Source organism: Emys orbicularis, chromosome 17 (assembly GCF_028017835.1).
Source record: "Emys orbicularis isolate rEmyOrb1 chromosome 17, rEmyOrb1.hap1, whole genome shotgun sequence".
In the NCBI taxonomy this organism is placed as follows: Eukaryota; Metazoa; Chordata; order Testudines; family Emydidae; genus Emys; species Emys orbicularis.
In genome coordinates, this window is record NC_088699.1 from 25,688,546 (window position 1) to 25,712,314 (window position 23,769).

Here is a 23,769-nt window from a genome sequence, read left to right on the forward strand (position 1 = left end):
AGGCCTCATCTGGAGTACTGTGTCCAGTTTTGGGCCCCACACTACAAGAAGGATGTAGAAAAATTGGAAAGAGTCCAGCGGAGGGCAACAAAAATGATTAGGGGGCTGGAGCACATGACTTATGAGGAGAGGCTGAGGGAACTGGGATTGTTTAGTCTGCAGAAGAGAAGAATGAGGGGGGATTTGATAGCTGCTTTCAACTACCTGAAAGGGGGTTCCAAAGAGGATGGATCTAGACTGTTCTCAGTGGTACCAGATGACAGAACAAGGAGTAATGGTCTCAAGTTGCAGTGGGGGAGGTTTAGGTTGGATATTAGGAAAAACTTTTTCACTAGGAAAACCTTAGAGGTTGGGAATTTGTCCTGCTTTGAGCAGGGGGTTGGACTAGATGACCTCCTGAGGTCCCTTCCAACCCTGATATTCTAGGATTCTATGATGATTCTATGCAGCTGCAGGCCTTATCAATTCTTACAAGCAACAGGGAAGGGAAAATATGGCAGCTTATTTATCAAACAAAGAAATACTGCCTGCTTATGCCTTTATCCCCTAATGCCATGTCAGCACATCAGCAACTTCCCAGGTCTTTACTTAACCCTAACATATCCCAACACTCCCCCACTCTCTTCAAAGAAGGGCCCAGGCGCACCTCCTTCTCACACACTGAACGGCGGGACATTCAGGCTAGAGGCCCTGGCTCCAGCTAGCCTGATACCTTGGTCCACTGATCATGCTACGAGGAGAGAGAGAAGGCAGGTCATAAAAAGGGGTAAGCCACTGAATTTACAAATATTGCTTTTGGGGAGAGGCTAAGGCAGCACATAATTTCAAACACCCCATGAATATGATCAATACTACAATTAATAGGAATAACATTCCTACAACATGAGTAATATGACCAAGAAGTGAATGAGTGTCCATTAGGCCTGTCCGAAGGGCACAGGCAACATCAGTCCAAGTAGAATCAGCAGGCAGTTCAGTAGACAGTTGGAATGCATTTATTCCTCGAAGGGCCTTGGCTTCCCAAATCTGCATTCAGTGATGCTTGACCTGGAGCTGCCAGAGTAACTGTATCACATGGTCCCAGTTCATCCAGGTGGGCTCCGGTACCACAATAGTCCAATTAGTAGGTATTGTTGGGTGTCCTGTTACATTAAGCCGATGCATAGCTGGTATATGAATCTGATAAGTGGAGTTTCCCAGCTGCAAGGAAAAGTTTCCTGGTCCAAATCCCACCCGCTCCACACACTTTCCACCCTCCAAAACCTGGCCATTAAGCACGACCGATCCTGCCCACCAAATTTTATTTCCCTGTTCTACCCAATGCTGAGGGGGTACGGGTTCTGAATACTGCAGGGGTGGCGATTCTTGTGGCCATCTCTTCCAGGTATTTCCCTGTCCCACCCACGCGAGACCCATGTGTGGGTAGTATACCTTGGATCCCATTAGAAACCATGTGTTGTTATTTGTTATTGGGACCTTTTTCATTTGCACCCACGCCCGAACCCCGGCTGTAAAAGGATGGCTGAGGTCCATTTTCCTTCAGCCACTCCCCTGACAGTAAGGGTACACAGGATCAGTGTATAGTCCCCCAAAATTGTCTGCCAGGTGGCTCTAAAGGACCAATACACCTTTAATTGATTTGCTACATCAGTCCCCTCCAACCCAGATGGCCATAAATCCCGGCGGGCATCCTGCAAGAGGTTTACAAGATGATTGGTGAGGGTTTGTTGAACCTGGTCACATGCTTCTCCCCACAAAATAATCTTTACACTGTTCACCAGTTCACTCATAAGGGATTCCATAATATTCTCGAGGGTTAGAATAACATTTCCCAACAAACGGTCTGTTGAGCTAAGCGCAGATCCCTGTAATAATCCCCCCATGTCCCGTAGCCCCAGGGCATGTTCCAAGCGTTAGATTCGAGCCGCTACGTCAGCTTCCTGCAGCGAGTTCCAACTTTCCCAGAGGTAGTTTCTGAGGGCTCGCCATTTTTGGATGTTCTTTTTTAATTCCCATCCAACCATTTCTAATGAGTTTTAAATTGCCCATTGCAGCATTATTTCACCTACTTTGGTAAACTGAGAAGAGTTATCAAATGTAGTACTGAGATACCAGTCAGTGGGGAACAGAGTGATGTACATAGTTGGGGATTGGTCCTGCTTTGAGCAGGGGGTTGGACTAGATGACCTTCCAGTTCTATGAGATAGGTATATCTCCATATATTATTATCAGAGTCAGTAGATGGTGGGCTAGGAGAAGGGAGAGTGGATTGACATGGGGTATCCGTGGATGCCCCATGTGCCCTGGTGTGTGGTAGCACAACGGGTGTAGGTTTAAAATTACTGACCACTTCGGGTGCTTCGGGTAAGGCTGTACACCCTGATCCCACCTCTCCAAATTTACATTGGCGAGCATAAGGAATAAACCCCCAATAGTATGCAGTACCACAATTTGTTAAAGCACAATTTCCTCCCTGCCACCAAGAATTGTTCGCCTTTGATACCAGGGCCACTGTTGGACTTGTTCTGGAGTGTAGTACTTCGATTCCTGTTGTATTCCAATGTTCTCCAGATTAGGGGCTGGATAATGAGGCCGATTAAATCCGACCCATGCAGCCGTGAGAAGTATCCACAGGAGTGGCCACAGTCCTGAAAAAACAGAATCACTTCATTCCTTTTGGCATTTGGTTAAGGCATTATGGCGCTTCACCTGAGAGACATGAGCCCACCAGTGCTGATCCTCATGGGATAAGCACACCAGAGATGGATGAATCATGTCAGCTACCAGATAAGGACCCTCCCACCAAGGTACTGGAAAGGGGTGGGGGCTGTGAGCACGATACATTACCAGCATCCCTGTTTGTATCTGATCCAAGGGATTGTGTGGGGGATCGTACCAGGCTTTGGTTTTGGCCTTAGCCTTGCCCTCTGATTGGGCAGCCTCCCTGTGTAGTATTCGGATTCGCTCCTGAAGTTGGAGGATCCAGTCCTCCATGCTTGTCTGCACGACCTGTTCCATCGGTGGGGGTGTGAGCAGGATTTCCCACCAAGGCATTGCTCTGCCCGTTAGCAGTTCGTGAGGACTGAAGCCTGTGGCCCTGGCAGGCCGGGCTCAGATACGCATTAAAATGAAAGGCAAGAGCTTGGCCCAATTGGTGCCTCCCAGACTGGCACCCTTCCGACGCTCCTCCTTGATGGTGCGATTCATGCACTCCACTTGCCCAGCGGCTTGAGGGTGGTAGGGGATGTGGAGTTGCCGCTCCACCCCCCAGCAGTTCACTGAGATGCTGCAATAGAGAACTGTGAAATGCTGGCCCTCGATCTGAATCCATGAGTTGGGGAACCCCCCAGCGAACAAAGACCTGGGTAACAAGCAGTGAGGCAGTGGTTTTGGCGGTTTGGAGTAGGGAAGGCTTCCACCCACTTACTGAATGCCTCCACAATTACCAGCATGAACCGATACCCAGCTTTAGTACGGGGTAGGGGGCCCACATGGTCCATCTGTATTCTTTCCCAGGGACCAGTCAAGGGTCACTCCATGAGCTGGGGCTGGCTGGTGTCGGGCACACTCCAGACATGCAGCTAGCCAAGCTTTAACATCCCCTTTCCAGGAAGGCCACCAACCCAGGCGGCTTACCGTATCCATCATTTCTTCCTCCCTTGGGTGTCCACCCAACTTAGAGCCATGTACCCACCGCAGCAGGGTGTCCCTCCACCGAAGTGGTATGTAGGGGACTCCACAGAGGGTGGGATACAGATGCAGTTACCCTTAAAATGTGACAGGCCCAATTCTCACTGCCTTGCTGCATGGGTCCTCATTTACACTTACGCAAAGTGGGGGCAAGCCAAATTCCCAATCATTCACTCCCAGGAGAGGAAGCAATTGCGCTCAGCACGTGTGTAAACACCACTTGATTTCCATATGTGCTGCATTGAAAAGGTTGGGCAAGCCTGGTAGTCCCAGGGGGATTGCGTTGAGTTCAAGCCCACACCAATACTAACCATGTAGGCCAGATGTTTCAAAAGTACCTGCGGAGTTGGGGATTAATCTCAATGTGAGCATCTGAAATGTGGGCCTTAGTCTTGTGTTTCAGTATTCAAGACTTAAATCCCAATGGCCCAACCCTAACACCAGCTGTACCCAAGCATTTTATCTGGTGAAAGATTGTTACAATTAGTTACAATAATCATTAGTCAATTGGATTAATTACAACCGCTATTCTTTACATGAATGCTCAAGAGTTAATGAAGTGGAAAGTCTGAGAAGTGATACTAACGAGTTCTTACTGAGCCGAACAGACTGAAACATCAGACACAAGTCACAATTTCAACTCAAGGTGCATTTTTATTAGGAAAAAGCTTGAGCAGTGAAAACATGACAGTTCCAGTGCTGGTCAGTTAAAATGGAATTTGCTGATCAAAGTTATAGAGGGGTTGGGAAAAGGACTGGAAACAGAATCTTGCTGCAGTTTTAACCATGAAAAGAAGTTAGCACAGAAATGTGGGCCACCAGGGATACGGCTAGGTTCTGATACTGCCCAGAGTGTGCTAATGTTTGTCGGAGAGCCCTCATGTTCGCCTAAGAGCCTGTTTATTGCTACCTAGTAGGATTGTGGGTCTCTATTACCGGCTGTGTTGCTGAGCGAATTGTGATTCTCCATTCCCTGAAGGGAGCTTCACTCTGTCTCTTCACATTCTCAGCAGTCCCACGCCCTTGTCTCCTGCTCCTCACCTGTCTGGTGACCCTGTCAGCCTCCGTTCTCAGCCTGGACACACACAACCTGCACATCTTCAAGAGATCCATCGCTAATATCACAAAGACAGCTCCAAAGGCATTTGAAGCTGGTAGGTAGCTCCCAAGAGGTAGCTCCCGTTTCCCTGCACGATTCCCCAGATGCTTTCTCTTTAACTGTTGGTTTGCGTTTTCCCAGGTCAAATCCGGCTGGTGAATGGCCCCACCCACTGTGCTGGGCGGGTGGAAATTCTGTACAACAATGTCTGGGGCACTGTGTGCGATGACAGCTGGGACTTAAATGATGCATCAGTAGTGTGTCGGCAGCTGGGCTGTGGGGCCGTGGTATCGGCACCAGGCGCAGCTCACTTTGGACAAGGATCTGGTCCCATCCTACTGGACGATGTTAATTGCAGAGGAGGAGAATCTGCCCTCACAGAGTGCACCTTAAAGCCTTGGGGAGACCACAACTGTAACCATGCAGAAGATGCCAGTGTGGTGTGTTCAGGTAATGCTGATGACTGCCGTAACCTACCCTCGCCAGAGGGGCGGAGGGTGACGGGAGGCTATTTCCAGACCCTACCCTCGCCTGGGGGCTTGAGGCTATTGCTGTTCCTGACCTTCTCCCGGGGGATGGGGGTGGGAGGCTATTGCCAAATTTGCTGTACCCTACCCTTGCCGGGGGAGTAGAGGGGGCAGGAGGCTAGTTCTGTACCCTACACTTGCCCAGAGATGGGGATGGGAGGCTATTGCTGTACCCAACCCCTCACCCTCGCTTGGAGAGGCCTTCCCCAATGCCAGTGAGCTGCAGCGACTGGTGCAGCCTGTGGCCTAGCCCCACACTCCTGTGGGCTCCAGGGGGAGCTCTGGGGTGCACCAGGGGACAGACCCTCTCCTTTGTCACACTGGGGTAACCCCACTGACTCAGGGGTGCTACCCTGTTTACTTGGGTATTGGGGGAGCAGACCGGCCCATGTCAGAATCGCTCTGCTGTCCTGCTACCAGCATGGCCCAGGCCGCCAGTCTGGCTGGGATCAGGCGTGCTGGAACTAGGGGTGCTTGGGGGTGCTGCCCCACCCCCTGGCTTGAAGTGGTTTCCATCATATACAGGGTTTACAGTTGGTTCAATGGCTCTCAGTACCCCCACTATAAACATTGTTCCAATGCCACTGGCCTGGGATCCCACCGGCTTGGGCGCCTCCTGCTAGGCTCCCGATGGGGAGAGCGGCAGAGCTGAGGGAGGCCGAGGCCTAGTCCTCACTGGGACCAGGCCATGTCTCTAGGTAGGGTCGCCATGGTTACAGCTCTCTAGGACCAGGGCCGGCTCTAACTTTTTTGCCGCCCCAAGCAAAAAAACCCCAAAAAACCGCCCCGCCGTAACAAACCGCCCCCCTCACAGCGCCGCCCCGCCGAACCAAAAACAACCCACCCCCCGAGTGCCACCCCGCCGAACCAAAACAAACAAACAAACAAAAAATCCGAGCGCCGGCCCGCCACCCCAAGATTGGCCGCCCCTTACAAGGTGCCGCCACAAGCACGTGCTTGGTCGGCTGGTGCCTGGAGCTGGCCCTGTCTAAGACCTCCGCCCTCCCACCCCCCAATAGAGATGTGGCTAGAGTGACAAGTCGTGGATCTAGCAGTGGGTACGGGGAGCAGGAGGAACTCAAAGGGGTGGATGAGGGGGTCCAGGAGAGACCCAGACCAAGGGAAGGGGGAAATTCATGCAGGGGAGCCCGAGAGAGGAAGGGGGTAGGGGGAGACACATTGAGAAGCAGAGATGGGGCCGTGCAAGTAACTCCAGAGGGAAACGATGGGTTTGACAGGATGAGATTATGAATTTGGGGAGGAGGCACAAGGGAGACAGTGGGGAAATTTCTGTATTCACTGCATATGCAAATTAGGGCATTGCATCATTTGCATAAAATCGCCAGCTTTCTGGACCCATGGTATTAGCAGGTCCTCCAGCCATGCAACAGCTCAGATGAGCTTCCCTGCCTCTCGATCAGACTGCGTCACCCCCTCCGGATCCCCATCATGGTTTCACTCCTTATTCCCTCTTGGCCCATGGCTCTGATCTCATCGCTCACTCCCTGGTTGCCGCCCTTCCCCTTTGCCAACAATGTCAGCTCCACACACACACCCTCACCCCTTCCCAGCTCAAAGCCCTTCCCCACACTGAGCATTGTGCATGGGGCACCTTCCCCATCTGGCTTGCCATGCCCCCAGCCTCAAAGTGCAGTTCTGCTGGTAAAGCAGTGTCTTCACTAGGGGCTTTGCCAGCACAGCTTTGTCCGTCCAAGATCATATCCCCTCTCACCCCTGACTGAGCTGGCTGTGCTGACAGAAGTCTGGGGTGTAGACCTGGCCTTGGCCTCACTTCTTCCATGGCACCCACACTATTACACACACACACACACACACACACACAAATATCACTCAAAGTTACACCTTCCTCTGGGCTTCCCAGGGCATCCTGTCTCCTCCATTTCTCTCATTTTGATTGAAAGCTCTTTGGGGCAGGGAATGTCTTCATGTTGAGTCTTGCCCCGTGGGGAGCTCTCTCTCTATCTGTCTGTCCATATACTAGCCCACCATCAGAGGGATCAGGGAGATCAGAAGAGTACTTGAAGCTTGACTGAAAATTGGCCAGAATTGGCAGCCGGTGTAGGCCCAATCTGGTATTCCATAGGGTGGCTGGTAGCTCATTCTCTTTGAAGGAGAGGGAGATGATTGAAGCTACCCTGGCCATCAGGTGGCCTGTACCAGCCTTCCCCAACTATGAAGTGCAAGAGGTCTGTTTGCAAGGGGTGGACTGGCATTCCTCAGTCCTTCCAAGGCTTATTCACCCTGCAGTACTGCAGATAGGCTGTTTGCCATCCACGGCCTCCTGGAAGTTCTCTGGCATCAGGAGCTTACCCTTTGGCCTCTATTAGTTTGACTAAATTGGTTGGTGTACCCATGGTTGGATCCCTTTGATCTTTGTGGCGGGAAGGCGTTGGCCTGTCCAGGAGAACTATGTGATTCTGACACTGCTGAGGTCTAAACCCAGGACGAAAATGAGGACTAGTGATTGTGCAGACCTTAAATGTGGCCAGTGACAAGCTGGGAGAAGTCCATGGCTACCATGATGGCTGAGGCCTGAGCTAGCAGGCCGAGTGTATAGTCTCCACTGGGGGTGAAGTTTCCCAGGACAGTAAATCTTTGGGGCTCCCTCCCCAAGTCTGGCAGAAGCTCTGCCTGGTCCTTTGGGGATTGCCCAACCTCGTGTCCTGTTTCTACTGGCATTTCCATGTTTATTCAATCCCTGGACTCACAGATCAGGTGCGCACATTCCTATGCCTTCACTGTACGAATGAGGCCTAGTTTACATTACATGTCAGATGGGGATAATATGGCCCTGCCACCTTCCTTACCCTGCTGGGACTGAGGATCTGAACTAGGGACTACTGGTAGTTAGGACTGGCATTGGGTTTCCTACATCATCTGCTCAGATGTGGATGATGCATCCCAGATCAGGATCTCATCCATGACCAGGTCAGATCAGACCATAATCAGCAGTGCTTAATTTGTTATATAAGAGGTGATGGGGTGCAACTGATGCAGCATGCCCATAGGTACCAGGGCTCTGAACTGCCAAGTCTAGTGGTGCCGGGGCTCAACGCTGGCGAGCTCTGGCACAAATTAATCAGGGAAACATGGAGGGAACAGACCAAGTGACTTGCTGATACCAAAGGGCTATGGTGAGTGTGGTTACTTTACTCAGGCCTCTGGCAAGTGATACCCCGGGACTAGAGAGGGATCCAACAGCATTTCATCTCCAGAGAATATTCAGGCAGACACACACCCATTGACTCTGCATTTTCCCAGTAAGGAACACAAAGCCGGGCATCAATCTGTGCCACTGACCCAGCGTGCAGCGAGCCTGTTCCCATTGCTCTGCAGACCTGACACTACATGCCAGCAAGGATGTCAGTAGGAAGCTGCTCCAGCATTTTTCTCTGCAGCGATAACTCCTGGGCAGACTCCTCATGACAGAAATAAAACCGACCCCCCTCCCCACCCGCACTGATCCTGGATGACCTGAACATGGAGCGTGGGGAATGGGCATGGGACAGCAGGGTGGGTGGAGAATGGCCTTGTATCATGGCTATTAAGAGGGGGGAACTTTGATGTTACAGGCCCTGGGGGGCATGAATCCCTGGTGAATCCCCTCTGGGGCAAAAGCTGCCAGCTGTGCGGGTTCAGGTGAGAATGGCCTGGAACAGCCTGGCTTGGCCCACTCCAAACACTTTGAATGCATATGGCCCCCTCAGTCTGGATTCTCTCCTGAGATGACACGAGACCCAAACATCATTTTAACCCTTTCCAGACCTTTGTTTGCCCGTGCAAGCATGCAGCATCGCAGCATTGCCCTGAATGTAGCCACAGCAGGACGATCGGAAGCTTTAGTGCCTAGTTTCATGGGTTCTGGTTAAATCAGCCTCTCTCTCCTGCCTTCAGCCAAGCCCAAGGACTGCAGTGAGATCCCCTCAGGCAGCCCCAGCGGCATCTACCTCATCCAGCCCACAGGACTGCACCAGCTCGTGGTGTACTGCGACATGAACGAAACAGCCGGGGGCTGGACGGTCCTCCAGCGGAACCGGCACGACACACAGATCACCTGGGCTGAGTCCTGGAGCACCTACAAGTACGGCTTTGGCAACGTGCACAATGACTACTGGCTGGGGACGGAGTACATCTATCGGATCGCCAAGCAGAAGGTCTACCAGGTCAGGTTTGTCATCCACGATTCATCCGGCACCATGAAATACGCAGACTACAACCTCTTCAGTCTGGAAGACGAGTCCAATGGCTACAAGCTGAGACTGGGCTCTTATACTGGGACTGCAGGGGATGCCATGACTTCAAACAATCCTAGCACCATGCATGACAACATGAAGTTCTCCACAAAAGACCTGGATCAGGACATTAACAGTGGGAACTGTGCGTCTAGCTCTGGTGGGGGCTGGTGGTACTCGGCTTGTTATTCTGTTCGACTGAACGTCAAAGGGAGCATCACTTGGGGTGGTTTCTGTAGTGGGAACTGCCAAGCCTCTGCCATCCTCATCAAACCAGCGTCTTACTGTTAGTCACCCCTTCCCCACCCTCCTGTCTGCAGTGAGGCCACCCCTGCTCCACGAAGGGATGGAAAAGGGTCAAAGTGTGTCATGGCCAAACCTCCCACCTTGCTGGGAGAAGTATCAGGGTTACCTAGGAAACGGGGCCACTTTCCTTCTCCTCTTCCTCCCTGCAGATTTTCTGAGCTTTTCTCCACTGGGCCTTTCTCCGCTGGGCTTTGGGTTGATTCATTTTAATTATATTACAAATCAGAACAATGATTTAAAATAACTGTAGCTTCCAAATATAGCAGCTTCGGGGAGAGAATGTGCATGGCCTTGTAGTAACTTTTCCTCGTACGCAGGTGAGAAGGACACAAACCCAGACGGGTTTCCACAAACTTCTTTTTCTCCTTCCTTGTGGGCATTAAAGCTTTAGAATAAAATTGCATTTCTAGCAATGACTTCTGCTTCATACCCCCATGCAGCATCTCGGATGTGCTCACACAGTCTAACATACGTGACAATGGAACAGCCATTCTGCGCTCTTCAGGTTCTCATCCCATGCTCCTCACCATTGAAAAGGAAATGGTGAAATGTTCTAATCAGGGCATTTAATTGTCATTGCTCCATGTCTGGCTGAGTTGTGGCACAGCACAGGAAATGTGGCTGGACTCTGGAGTGTCATACTGGGGAAACTCATTCCTTACTCAGCGCTGCATTACTCCAGGTTTGCATGGGTGTAGTGCCACTGGCGTTACTCCTGGTTTACACTGGTGTAAGGGAAAGGAGAATGAGGCCTCTTGGCTTCACTGGTGTTACAGCAGGGCCTGACTGTGCGCTGCCCTGTGCCTTACCCCCATGCAAAGTGAGTTCTATTGGGTGTGAAATGCTGTTTCCATTTGACCCCCTCTTGCACAGGTGTAAATGGCCGTACCACCAGCCAGGCAGGGGGTTCTCTCACTGCTCCAATTCCAATTCCTGATGTGCCTGTGCTCCCAAAGCTAGTTCAAACACTGCCCCCCCCCGGCTCCTGAGTAACCATACTGAGGTGGAGGAGAGCCTGGCCATGGACTGTCTCCTGGGCCCACAGGCAGAAAGCCAGGACTCAGCATTCCCCGGCTCAGTGAGGAGATGTAGAGCCGAGTGTCATGCACACACACACAACGCCTGCTCCTCCCTTCTGTTCTCATTTCCCCCCGGGCAAAGGGAGTGCCAGCTGTTCGGGCTGCAGCCCACACTGCGTGCCAGCTGAGAACCTGTAGCTCCATCTGCGTTACAGACAGATCCTCAGCTATGGCCAAGGAGAACTCAGCACAGCTCTAACTTGGGCCAGCCAGCAATGGCCCTCCTATACATCCCCTTTCCTAGCCACGTTCCCTAAAGCGGCAGCCACAGCGGCAGCTCTAGTAATCCCCCAAGGCTGGGGTGACCCTCCCCCAGCTGGGGTTAGGGCTGCTTTGGGCCAGAGTGCAGTGACACAAAGGGACAAGAGTGCGGCTCAGGATCAGAAGTGCCCACACTAAGTCCATGTGCCCCTAGCCACCAAGGCCTCCCCTCTCCCAGCAGCTAGGGAGGAGGCCCCAGCAGGCCCTGCCTCTGACCTTCTGGCAGTAGGATCCTGTGTGGGGGACCCTGTCATTTCACATCCCTCAGAGATGGGGACCCTCTTCCACCACTGTGTCCTGCTGGCAACCAGGGGTGGGGGGAGGCCCAGTCATCACTGCCACTTCTCCTCAGGCAGATGCAGGGGGCTCCCTCCTTCCCCAAGACCACTGGGACAGCTTCCCCGGGAGCAAAGGGCCCCTCTGGGGCATAGGGGTCCTATGTATGGGGATGGGTACCACCCGCCCAGTGGCGGGTCCCTCACACAGAACCCTCTGTGAGGGGGGCAGAAGACTCCTCACACAGGCCCGCAGCTAGCTGGGATGGAGGGCCTCCCGACCCCGACTCCCTGCTTGGGCTGGGGAGCTGAGGCCTCCTCTGGGACAGCCTGTCACACACCAGGCCCCGGGCCACTACAACCCAGTCTGGGACAGGGGACAGGGACAGGTCCCAGGCAGGGCCATGGGTGGGGTGTGCCCAGGACCTCCGACTGCTGTAATTCAGCCCCAAACATTCAAAACACACGAATCAACCCAAAATATCAGGAGATTGACTAAAAACTTGGTGATGTTGGAGAATAACAAACCCTCACATGCCCCTCCATCTCCTTCTGCCCCATCCCACTGCCCCCTCAGTCTCCTCCTGCCCCCAAACCCCTACACCGCCTCAGTCTCCTCCTGCCCCCACATCCCCCTCCATCCCCTCAGTCTCCTGCCCCCACCCCCCTGCACACCCTCAGTCTCTTGTCCTCCACATTCCCCTGCACGCCATCAGTCTGTCCTCTGCTCCCCACAGTCCTTTGCACCACATTTTGATGGTGTGTGTAACCCCCCCACCCCCACACAGAGGCCCTGAAATGCCAGTCAGGGTACCTGGCGGCACCTAGAGGGAGAGTCAGGCCTAACTGAAATTAAATTAAAATTAATGGAGCAAACAAGCTGTATAGATTATATTTAAGGAAGGGACTCTAACTGAGAAAGTAACACTAGGGTTTCAGATATTCAGAACCAAGCCATATATCCCCCCTCTCCTAAGGGGTGATAAGTGCCTATGCTATGGGCATGTAGCAACTGTTTGTAAAGGGGAAAACAAGATGCAGTAAATGTGGGGGAGAGCACGCCTATGAAATTGTACAGCTGGGCTAGAGGTCAAATGTAGTAACTGGTTGTAATCACATTCTGGCATGCAGAGGGTGTATTGTGGCAAGGCAAGCTAAAGATAGACAAAAAACAAAAAATTGTTAATAACATATCATGCGGAAGCTGTAAGGAGACTCTCAAAGCATCAGCTGGGGAGGGAAGAGACAATCAGCACAGGAAACGGGGAACTGCAGATGCAGACACAGCCTCCTTGTATAAACACCCTGGAAGGAATAGGCAGTGACATACTAGGAATGAAAAAAGAAAGGTTAATTGCATTTATGCTAGAAGTGATCAATTGTACATCTGAAACTGGGGGGGAAATCAGAAAAAATAAAAATTATAGCTAAGGCAGCAGGGAAAATACTTGTATATTAGCCACTTGTCAATGGACCGTATTCATTCAATTTTGAATAATGTTAATGGAGATATATGACTAGTATAGGGATCTCAGTCTTTTCTTGGAATGCACACAGTTTGATAGAATATGGTCAAGAACTAAGAGAAAATATTCTGGCAATGAAAACTAAACCAGGTGGCATATGTATCCAGGATACATGGCTGGTTGAAAAGCTTGCTTTTAAAATTCCAGGGTATAATGCCTTTAGGCAAGACGGAAAAGTAGGAATAGGAGGAGGTGTTTGTACTTTCATAAGGGAACAATAAAATACAGAGCAGTAGAGAATGAAGAAGTAAGCTTAGAATATAATTGTGATACATGACTAGAAAGGATTAAAAACCCTGCAAAATAAATAACCCTCAAAAGACATTTAGGGAGATAATGTTTGTGTTTTTGTGTATTTACATCTGTATGAGTAGGGTCGACAATGTAATCAACAGTCCCTGTCTATGCTGTATTCTGATATCATGTAAATGAATTGTAAATATGGGATATCTCGGTATTCATCTCTCTTTGAAATGTACTGTGAATGGTGGAGGAAAAAGCAAATGGCCTTATGTTAATTCTATAGCTAAGTACTGGTGATGGACCTCCTTCAAAGTCATCCCAATTACCTTCTGAACTCCAACTTGTCAAAAGACATGAAATTGTATAAAATATCCTTGGGTCCTGATTCTGTCATCTCAGATCTGCTTAGACTTCATCAGGGGAAGTTTGAGTCACAAGACTGAGGTCCCAGTTATGCTGGTTCACCCTGAATATGATATTTGGACATTGGACTAAAACCTATGAACTGAATTCTAAAGGAACTCTTTGCAACTACAAAGCTCACCATCTCTGCTATGAAACTGAACACCAATGGATTGAACTCATGTCTGTATGTATTTTGATCTTTTAACCATACTCTCTCTCTCTTTTGTTTTTTAATAAATTTTAGTTTAGTTAATATGAATTGGCTATAGCGTGTATTTGGGTAAGATCTGAAACATTCATTAACCTGGGAGGTAATGTGTCTGATCCTTTGGGATTGGTAGAACCTTTTATTTTATATGATGAAATAAGATTTACATAAATTGTCATGTATCAGAGGGGTAGCCGTGTTAGTCTGAATCTGTAAAAAGCAACAGAGGGTCCTGTGGCACCTTTAAGACTAACAGAAGTATTGGAGCATAAGCTTTCGTGGGTGAATACCCACTTCATCAGATGCAAGTAATGGAAATTTCCAGAGGCAGGTATAAATCAGTATGGAGATAACGAGGTTTTATAAATTGTCATCATATTTGACGTGGGTACCTGGACGGAGGCCAGAGGCTGGATCACTTTAAGGGAACGGTGTTGTTTGGGCTTCTGAGTAACCAGTAAGGTAATAAAGAAGCTGTTTTAGGCTGGCTTGGTAAATTGAAGTATTGGAATATCCACCAGCTTCTTGGGGTTTGGCTGCCCCATTCTTTGCAGTGAGTGACCATAGCTGGCTCCCCACTAGGACCCCAGTCAGAATAATGCTGTTGAGATCCCAATGCAGAGCAGGTATTTTTCTTTAAGCATTTATAATATCTATAATCCACGTGGGAAATTAGAAAGTTCAGAGCTACAAGAAATAGTAAAGATGCTAAAAGTGCGTATATTATATGTGGTGACCTAAACAGTCATAATAAATTGTGGGAAGTAAGACAACTAATAAACATGGTGCATGCTTAGAAAAGTTCATTGATGAAAACTATCGAGTGTATATACAGTAAATACAGCTGGGAAGAAGGAATGGGGAGTGATCGTTTCCCTGTACTTACTACTTTTCAAAGGCGAGGTAAGGTTGAAGCTAATGGAAAATACCCACCTAGAAATATAAGAAAGCGAACTGGGAGCGATTTCAAAGTAATTGTACTGGATTTGTGACTAAGCATTGTGTGAGAGCGACATAGACCATTTCGATGAAAATGTAATCTGCCAATCATACCCAGCAGGTCTGACTGCATTCTGGCACCTGCGGTTCTTCCCATTGGGAGTCTGCAACCAGTAGGACACAGTGACCGGACAGACTGCCAGCTTAAACCACAGTACTGATTTTATTTTAACAGTAGGAACAAAGCGTTTGGAGAAAAAGGAGAGTCTCCACACGTCTGTCTTCCCTAAAGACTAACCCTCCGATGATGCTAACCTAGGCAGATATTCCAGTGGGTGCCGGTGTCTCAGCCAGGTTCCCCCGGCCCAGGAGAGTGCTCCTTTTTAAACCTGCCTCAATTCTTTGGCTTTCCAGTGTCCCCAGCCTGTTCCCATTCTGGAATTGTCTCTTAACATCTCTCAAGGGTTTGCTGGGAACTGGCTTCTCAGCCTTTCTTTCTGTTCCTGCTTGTTTTTCCCGACAGCACCCTACTGACTTAACCCAATATATTCACACGGCAAACACCCCCGTAGCCAGGTCAGCATGCGTATGCAAAAACTATTACCCAGCAGCTCCAAACCCTTTTTTTGCCCTTTCCATGGGCTGTAAACCAAAGAATGCCCCCAGTGAGGATAGACACCATCCAACTCCCATTGTTTCCCAGGGGGCTGAAGGCAGGCTGCCTGCAGGGACGATGGCCACCCCTGGGCTCTACGGTTAAGAAAATGGAAAGAGAACTATGAGGAAAGATGGGAGTGTGGGGAGTGGGGAGCAGCCTGAGGGGAGGCAGGAGGAGGCAAGTGTGTCCTGAGGGAGCCGAGCCCGGGCAGCCCCACTTCTGCTCCAGCATGGCTGATTGCGCCACTCCCAAGGGGCCAGAGAGATCCCCGACCAGCCACAGTCACGCTGCCGGCTCTGCCTGGCTGACACAGTCACCTCCCAGTGGGGGCAGGGCACAGGGTTTCTCAGGGAGCTCTGGGAAGTGAGGGATGCTGGGCAGGTGGTTGGTGTGGCACTGGCCTGCCCCTGAGGGGAAGGAGCATGCTGTCAGTGCAGGGCAGTGTGTGTCTGGTGCAGTGGCTCTCAACCTGCAGCCCACATAACACATTGTGGGCCACATATGCAGCCTACAATGGTAAATAGGTTGAGAACCACTGTTCTAAGGCAATCCTTCCGCTTCTTACAGCGTTTTGAGCTGCTTTGTCCGCTGCTTCATTTCCTGTTACCCCGATACGCGCTGGGATCCAAGCATATGCTACATGTATTCCCATCTGCACCAGCTCTGGTGTTTGAACTATAATATGGAGATATACCTATATCTCATAGAGCTGGAAGGGACCCTAAAGTGTCATCGAGTCCAGCCCCCTGCCTTCACTAGCAGGACCAAGTACTGATTTTTGCCCCAGATCCCTAAGTGGCCCCCTCAAGGATTGAACTCACAACCCTGGGTTTAGCAGGCCAATGCGCAAACCACTGAGCTATCCTTTCATTGTTTAAATCACTTCCCCTGAGACACTTTTTTAACCACCAGAAGGCTTGAGAAACAACCGCTGCTGCTGAGTTTGGTGGCAGCACTCAGGAGTCCCTGACAACTTTAAAAACCCATCAGCTATTGGGAGACTCCAGAGCAGGCATCTCTACAGCCTGTTGACCCCTGGAATCAGGAATCGCTCCCTGGTGACACGCTGGAGTCAGAGTCGGGCGAGGCTGGAATCAGTTCATGGGAATGCTGGTGCTGAAGAGCTCTGCCCCTCACCCTGACCCCTCTCTGAGCGGGTGACACTCATGGGCCTGGGGTAAGCAAATGCAGAATGGTTTGGCACAGGAATTTGCCTGATGGTAACCCTGCCTGAAACCGATTCCCCCAAACTGCCACTCCTCCCATTGCACGACCCCACGGTGCGGAGCAAGGCGGTCTGAGCAGGGAAATGACTCAGTGGTATCCCAGTTCCAGGTTTGCGCCCCGGGGATCCAGCCACACTAGTATTGGCTAAAAAATGGTAGATGACACAGAGTTAAGAATTTATTACTGATGATTTATCACACTGAAATCTCCAGGAATACACCACTTACAGGGACTAGAATGGTTACAGGAGCAAGTGTGAAAGCAGGGAGTACACTGATTATACAGGGAACACAAAGCCACTATCCATATAAAAACTGCTGCCAGCAATAGTGCAGCTGCACTGGTGCTAAGCTGCTGGTGTAAACAGCTCGGGGGAACTCGGGTTCAGCTCTAGGTTTCAATGTCACACTAGTAAAAATGCATTAAAAATCCACTAGTGACTGCACTATTCCTGCCATCAGGGCAGATGCATTGCTCCTGGCAGCTGCTGAAATATGGGTACCAACTTTGCGAGTGTAGACAAGCTAGGCAAGGCTGGGCTGCTGCAGGATCAACACACGTCTGCTGGTTTAACCAGAATGGTGGAGGATTTGCACTCTCCAGAACTACAAAATCCTAACCAGTAGATGTAGCCTTTCGCATTGAGCTGGACATTATGACAGTTGTTGTACCACCAACCTCCATTATAGCTGTCTGCACAATTATAACCGTGTCGGTCCTGATCCTTGTCAGTCGTAGTGAATTTCATGTTGTCGTGTATGCCCCCCGCGTTGTCGGTGGTAAAATAGTCCTTGCCGTCCCCAGAGTACCTGCCCAGCCTCAGCGGGTACCCGCTGGACTCATCCTCGACACTGAAGATGTCGTACTCTGCGTAGCGGGTGTTGTTGGATTTGTCCTCCACGACAAAGCGGACCTTGTAGGCATTCTGCCGCGTGAGCAGGGACAGGTACTCGTTGCCCAGCCAGTAATCCTGCTGCACGTTCCCAAAGCCGTACTTGTACGTGCTCCAGGACTCCTTCCAGGTGATCTCTGTGTTGTAAGAATTTCTCTGGACAACGGTCCAGCCTTTGCCTTCGGTGTCCATGTCACACCACACCACTCGAGGGGGAGAGCCTGCCGGCTGGATGGCATAGACCCCACTGGGGCTGTCCCTGGGAATGTAGCTGCAGTCTCTGGGGAACCCTGAAATACCACATACAACAAGGTCAGTAACAGAGAGAGCCGGACACAGCAGTCAGCTCACCGGGGGCTGCCGGAGCAGAGCCAGATGTCAGGCTGTCATGAGATATCCATATATGCCAGTACCAATCTGGAACACAAGCACCCTCTGCACCGAGGTGGGACCAGAGACAGGGCTACCTTAAGGGATAGACACCATAGGCCCATTACACCAGAATCGGAATTACATTTTCATTTCTCGGGGTTGGGAAGAAAACCTTGAAAACGTGACCTCAATATAACCGCTGCGGTGGCCCCACCTGCGTCCACAGTGCCTGGAATGACAGCTCTGATGGGGTAGTGTCCCATTCATCTCCGTGGGGTGGGAATGCCCAGACTCACTGCTCTGGGGCCCCCGACACCACCCCAGTAGAGGGCTTTGTGCGTGGCACCAGGCAGGAGAGCATAGCAGGTCCCCTGGCCCAAACAGAAACACCCAGTCTGTGTGTGGGGCCTGCAGTGCGCTGACTTGTAGTGGAATGATTTACTCCTGTGAGGATGCATTTGCAAAAGCAAACAACAGGCTGGACTAGACTAAAATGCACCTGACCCTGCACAGACTTCGCCAGGAGGAACATTTAGGGACTTGCACTCTTGGCCACATCCCTATAAACTCAAGTTACATTAGTTATCAGCTGTGGCTATTTCAGAGTCTGAGGAAGACCTCAGCAAGCAATTGCAGTAATTTATTTGAGGATTTTGCCTCTTTTCTTGGGAGCTGTCTGTGAGCAGCTTTCCATGTTCTCAATTGGTCATTTAAAATTATTGGGGAATAATTTTGTCTTTAGTGTGTTTGAGAGCAGTTTGTCTGCTGTTCCAAAGCTAAGGAATTAGGGAGGGCCATCTGTAGGGGGGTGAAGGGTGAAGGCTATCTGTAGGGCCCAGGAAATAGGCACCGAGTTTCTAATCTGCCAGGGGATGCTCCCCCTGGTTCCGCCCAGGCCCCACCCCACTCCACCCCTTTCCCCAAGGCCCCACCCCCGCCCTGCTTCTTCCCACCCGCGATCCGCCCCCGCCCCACCTCTTCCCCACCCAGTTCCGCCCCTCCCCCTCGCTCCTCTCACCCCCCCCTCCCCCACAGCGCCTCCTGACGCTGCAAAACTTCTGGCGCTGAGAGGTAGGGGGAGGTGCTGATCGGCGGGGCCAGGCAAGAGGTGCTGGGGGGAGGGGGAGGTTCTGGCAAGCTCCTCCTTGTCCTCCCCCCGTCCGCCTGCCACTAGCCACTCACCTCCCCGTTCGCCTCCTCACCCCGCCTGCTTCCTCACAATTTTATGGAAGCACGGGGGCCCCCCAGAGCACGGGGCCCGGGGTGGTTGCCCCAATTCGCTGTACCCAAGGGATGGCTCTGATTTTAGGTGAACACCCAGGTCACATGGTAAAATTTCTGTTTCACAACTCTGGTTACAAATTCAGAATTCACTTTTCTTTAGTATCACCCTAAAATGTGCTGCTTGAGCGAGCAACCCTGCCATAGAGCTGCTCACGCATTGCAGTTGGAATGTGAACAAATGGGGCACCAGCTTGGACATGGCAAATCCCACAGAAAATGCAATAGACCACGCACAGCTATTCTTTCGCAACATTCACCCAAGTTTACCCTGAAGCCTCCAAAGAGACTGGAGAGATTCCAGACTCACTGAGCGTGCAGGGGCCACGTGTGACATGGGTGATATACTGCTGATCACAGCAGAAAGGCAGCGGGGGACAGAGCTTTGCCTTTCACAAGAGCCTGTTTTTGCAGAGCCCATTATTCTATAGCATGCAGCAGCCTGGTTCAGCTGTAAACACAGCTCCCGCCATACGCCAGCGCTCCTGCCGGGCCTTAGAAGCAGTGAGTGGGCTAGCAGCAGAGCAGTGCCTGTGTGAGCAAACCACGCAGCAGCCCTTGTGCACTCAGCCTGGCAGGCACGACAGGCCCCCAGGAATGCTTGTGTCCTGCAGCTACTGCTCTGGGCCGACGACCCGGTGCAGCCCACACCCCCATTCCCCATTGGCCCAGGCGGCCGCAGGGTCCATACTCACCACTCTGGGAAGTGACACTCGTGCCACCCCCATGCTCAGCGCTCTGGACAGGGGTTGTGCAGAAACGAGTCACTGAGGCCACAGCCAGGAGGGCAAGGCATCCCTGGAGACGGCTCGTCCTGGCTTGGAACCCTGGAGGAACAGGAACAGCTGCTGTGAGACTGACCTAGCAGAGTGAGGGCTGGGCGCCGCGCCCCTCCAGCATCACCCCAGGAAGGCTCATTTTCCTTCGGACAGTGGCTCCCTGGCGGCTGGCGGCTCCCAAGAAGAATCTGACCCAGTGAAGCCAGGCTGGGGCAGTCTGTCTCCTGCTGATGCAAATAGAATCTGGGATCGGAGCAGATGGAGATTTGTTGAAGTGGCGGCTTTGGCCAAGGTTGATATTGCACCATTTGCAGCTGTGAACTTGGGTAAGAAACATCTTCACCCGACCCCAGAGCAAATTTCCACAATTTGCCCCAGATTCAATGTTGCAAGGAGGTTTTAGGGGCAGAATGGAAGGTATTCTGAGCTGGGGGGAAAAAGCCTATTTGTTGGGGAAATCTAACAACTGAGGCGAAGCCATTCATGTTTAAAAATTGCATCTAAACTGGGGCAGAAAGCGCTCAGTTGCACTTACAGAGCGTGCAACACCTCACTCAATTTGTACATTTGTATGTAACTATAAATGCAACAGCTGGCCTTAAGCCAAAAGTGCACCTGGGAACAACAGACTGTAAGGACCAAGCCTGTGCTACCCTGCAGGAGACAGGCCCTCTCAGAGGTCCAGAGAGGCCCAGGCCACTTCCAGCTTTTGAGGCCTCTAGCCATAATAAACATAAAAAATGACGACACATGGTCTAATCTTGTGCCATCAGAACCGATATATTTGTATTAATATTTATGAACATTTTTAACTCTTTAATATGACAAAATCTGTGTCAGTTAACAAAAAAATTATGTCTTTTATCAAATCACATCCCTTATTTGCTTACATTTGCAGCTGTAAGGTGAGAGGGTGTGTCACATTTTGGTCCGATTGGGATGCGCATAAAAACAAGTTGCGAAACTTATCAAAAAGATTAACAAGTGTCTAAATGCGAGGCCCCCTTGAGCTTGAGGCCCAGGCCAAATGCCCCTCCTGCCCCCCCCTCCCCCCTCAGATTGGCCCTGGCAGGAGATGAGCTGGATGGGACTTTCTAGGTGTTGTCCCTCTCTAATTTCCATGAACCTGGAAGATGTAAGTGCACCAGGATCTCACATTGGGCTATCTGGGGCAGGTTCCATTGTCTTCTACCAATGCTAGCAGGATTCAGCGCATTCACAATCACTGCAGTGTGAGCCCGTGTTTGACAAGTCATTTCCTCCAAGCTAAAAGCCACATCCAGAGCCCCTGTGCCAGAAGCACCACCTGTTAGGTGCACTGTTGGCTTAAAGCCAGTTATTGCATTTACAGTTACATACACATGTGCAAATTGTGTGAGGTGTTGCACTCTCTGTAAGTGCAGCTGCGTGCTTTCTGGCCCAGCTTCAGGGCCGGCCTTTGGGGTGGGCCGTACAGTCCCGCCCAGGGCTGCCCGCCAAAGGGGGCGCCGTGCGCAGGGTTTGGATTCCCACCTGACCTGCCGAGAGCCAGCTGGGCTGATGGAGGCAGCAGGCAGGCAGGCGAGCAGCAGCGGGGAGGGAGAGACCTGAAGTGCAGGGGGGGACCTCGGAGCCAGGTGACTCCTTCTGAGCAGGGGTGCCCCTGTTCCATGTGTGTAGCCGCTGCTGTTCCTGTTCCCCACCCCCCCCCCGCACCCTCTGACTGGGAGCCTCCTCCTGTCTGCTGGGGGGGGGCTGATGTCAGGGTGTTCCCCAACCCCCACCCATGTCCCCACTTTCCACTAAGCTGGGGTGACAGGGGACACAGGGAATCTGTGTGTGCTCCTGCCTCTCTGGGTCCGGAGCTGCTGAACTAGTCTTTCTTAAAGAGACAGCGCACTCATACACTCACTCAGGCACACACACACTCCCCTCAGCATACACACACCTTCACATATTCCTCCAAACACACACACACCAGGGCTCCCTGCATCCAGGTCACTTTCCCCACCTGGGCAGCGCTGGGCAGAGGCATCAGCAGCTGCTGCTCTCCTGCCCTCCCCTTACACAGCCCAGGCAGGGAAAGTGACTTGGATGCAGGGAGCCCTGACAATGCTCCTCGCTGCCCCCTCACAGCCCCAGGGTGCATGGGGCGGAGAAGCAGCAGTCCAGTGTGGGAGCAAGCAGCAATGCCAGCGGCTTTGTGCATCCAGGTCAGTTTCCCCGCCACATGACATGGGTGCAGGAGGGGGAACAGGGGGCACAGTGCAGGGCTTAGGGGCTCAGGAGGGAGGTGCAGGGGGTAGGAGTGAATGGGGTGCAGGGATTGGGGGCAGGGGTTGGGGTGAAGGGGGCACGTACAGTGCAGGCGTTGGGGGGCAGGAGGGAGGTGCAGAGATTAGGGGTGAAAGTGGCACAGTGTAGGTGTTAGGGCACAGAAGGGGGGCAGAGATTGGGAGTGTAGGGGGTGTAGGGATTAGGGGCACAGGAGGGGGAGGAGGTATTGGGGTAAAGGGGGCACAGTGCAGAGGTTGGGGGGTAGGGAGGGTGGGGAGCTTGGGAAGCCCATGGGGAGCCAGAGGCAATGGGGGGCACCATGCCCATGAGGGCCAGGGGCATCAAAATGCAAGTTCTCCCAGGGTACCATTTTCTCAAAGGCCGGCCCTGCCCAGCTTAGATGCAGTTTTTAAACATGAATGACTTCACCTCAGTTGTTAGATTTCCCCAACAAATAGGCTTTTTTCCCCAGCTCAAAACACCTTCCATTCTGCCCCTAAAACCTCCTTGCAACATCGAATCTGGGGCAAACTGTGGAAATTTGCTCTGGAGTTGGGTGAACGGATTGGGGTTGGATGAAGGGTTTGCTCTGGGGTTGGGTGAAGGGAAGAGGGGGAAGGTGAAGTTACTTAGGCCTCAGCCCGCCTGTCCCTCTGTGGTGTGAGGGGAGACGCTGCTGTCGCACTCCAGTGCGAGTGGGGATGGGGCCACGCTGGATGTTGGTAAGTAGTGTGTCAGGACAAGACTCAGTCCTCCATGGTGCAGGGTCATAGAGGGGGCAGGGCTTGGGTGGAGAACAGGCATGTGTGGGAAGGCCTGGGCCTGATCCTCCTCATGCTAATGAGGTGCTTAGATACATGTTCTCCTCTCTGGCCTCCCTTCTGCTGCTAGGCCGGACGGCTGCCCAGCAGCCCCTCATTGACACAGGATCGGTGCCCCTTGCGTTCCCTGTCCTCATCGTCACTCTTTGCCTTGTCCTACTCACAGCACTCTGCACCTGCCTGGGGCGGATCCAGCCTCTGGCGCGGAATGAAAGGTTTGGGTAGGAAAATAACTCACCCATTCTGACGGTGCTGCTGAGCAGATGGGCAAGAAACCCGAACGGTCCGTCTGCCTGCTCCTGAGCACTGAGCTGCGATTTGTCCCTTTATAGCAAACCCGGCACCTCTGTCCTCACCCAGTTTACCTCAGAACCTCAACTCCCAGCAAGGAAGATTTGCATGTGCAGAAGGAAATAGTCACTGCTTGTGAGTCTTGGGCGGTTTTATTACCCACGATAATACAAAATAGCCAGGCAGTCCTCCCTCCTTCCTGAGAAATGCCAGATACTCCCAAGATAGCAGAGCAGTGAGCCAGGGATTTCTGTTATTGACACTGTCCCAATTCGAAGCATTTCTGAAGAACTGTCCAGGCACCTGAGCAAATAAGGAAACATATGGAAAGCTCAAGCCAAACAGGATGGGAGGAACCTGGGCTCTGTAGGACCTGCAAAG

The 23,769-nt window shown here is 51.7% G+C and overlaps 1 protein-coding gene across 1 annotated transcript; it reads right to left on the reverse strand.

Annotated features, from left to right (window-relative positions):
* Positions 1 to 17,246: 17,246 nt before the first annotated feature.
* LOC135891055 (fibrinogen-like protein 1-like protein) lies at positions 17,247 to 23,339 on the reverse strand. Its single transcript, XM_065418544.1, has 3 exons — positions 23,336 to 23,339; positions 19,937 to 20,068; positions 17,247 to 17,878 (listed from the first exon to the last, which is right to left on the reverse strand). The coding sequence occupies exons 1-3, from the start codon at positions 23,337 to 23,339 to the stop codon at positions 17,247 to 17,249; spliced, it is 768 nt and encodes a 255-aa protein (XP_065274616.1).
* Between the last annotated feature and the right edge of the window lie 430 nt (positions 23,340 to 23,769).

What these genes read in the sequence shown, in the direction of transcription:
- LOC135891055 (XM_065418544.1), bottom strand. An exon ending in GAGTGTCACTTCCCAGAGTG is followed by an intron (nt 17,879 to 19,936) that starts GTGAGTATGGAC and finishes GTGGTATTTCAG; the next exon opens with GGTTCCCCAGAGACTGCAGC.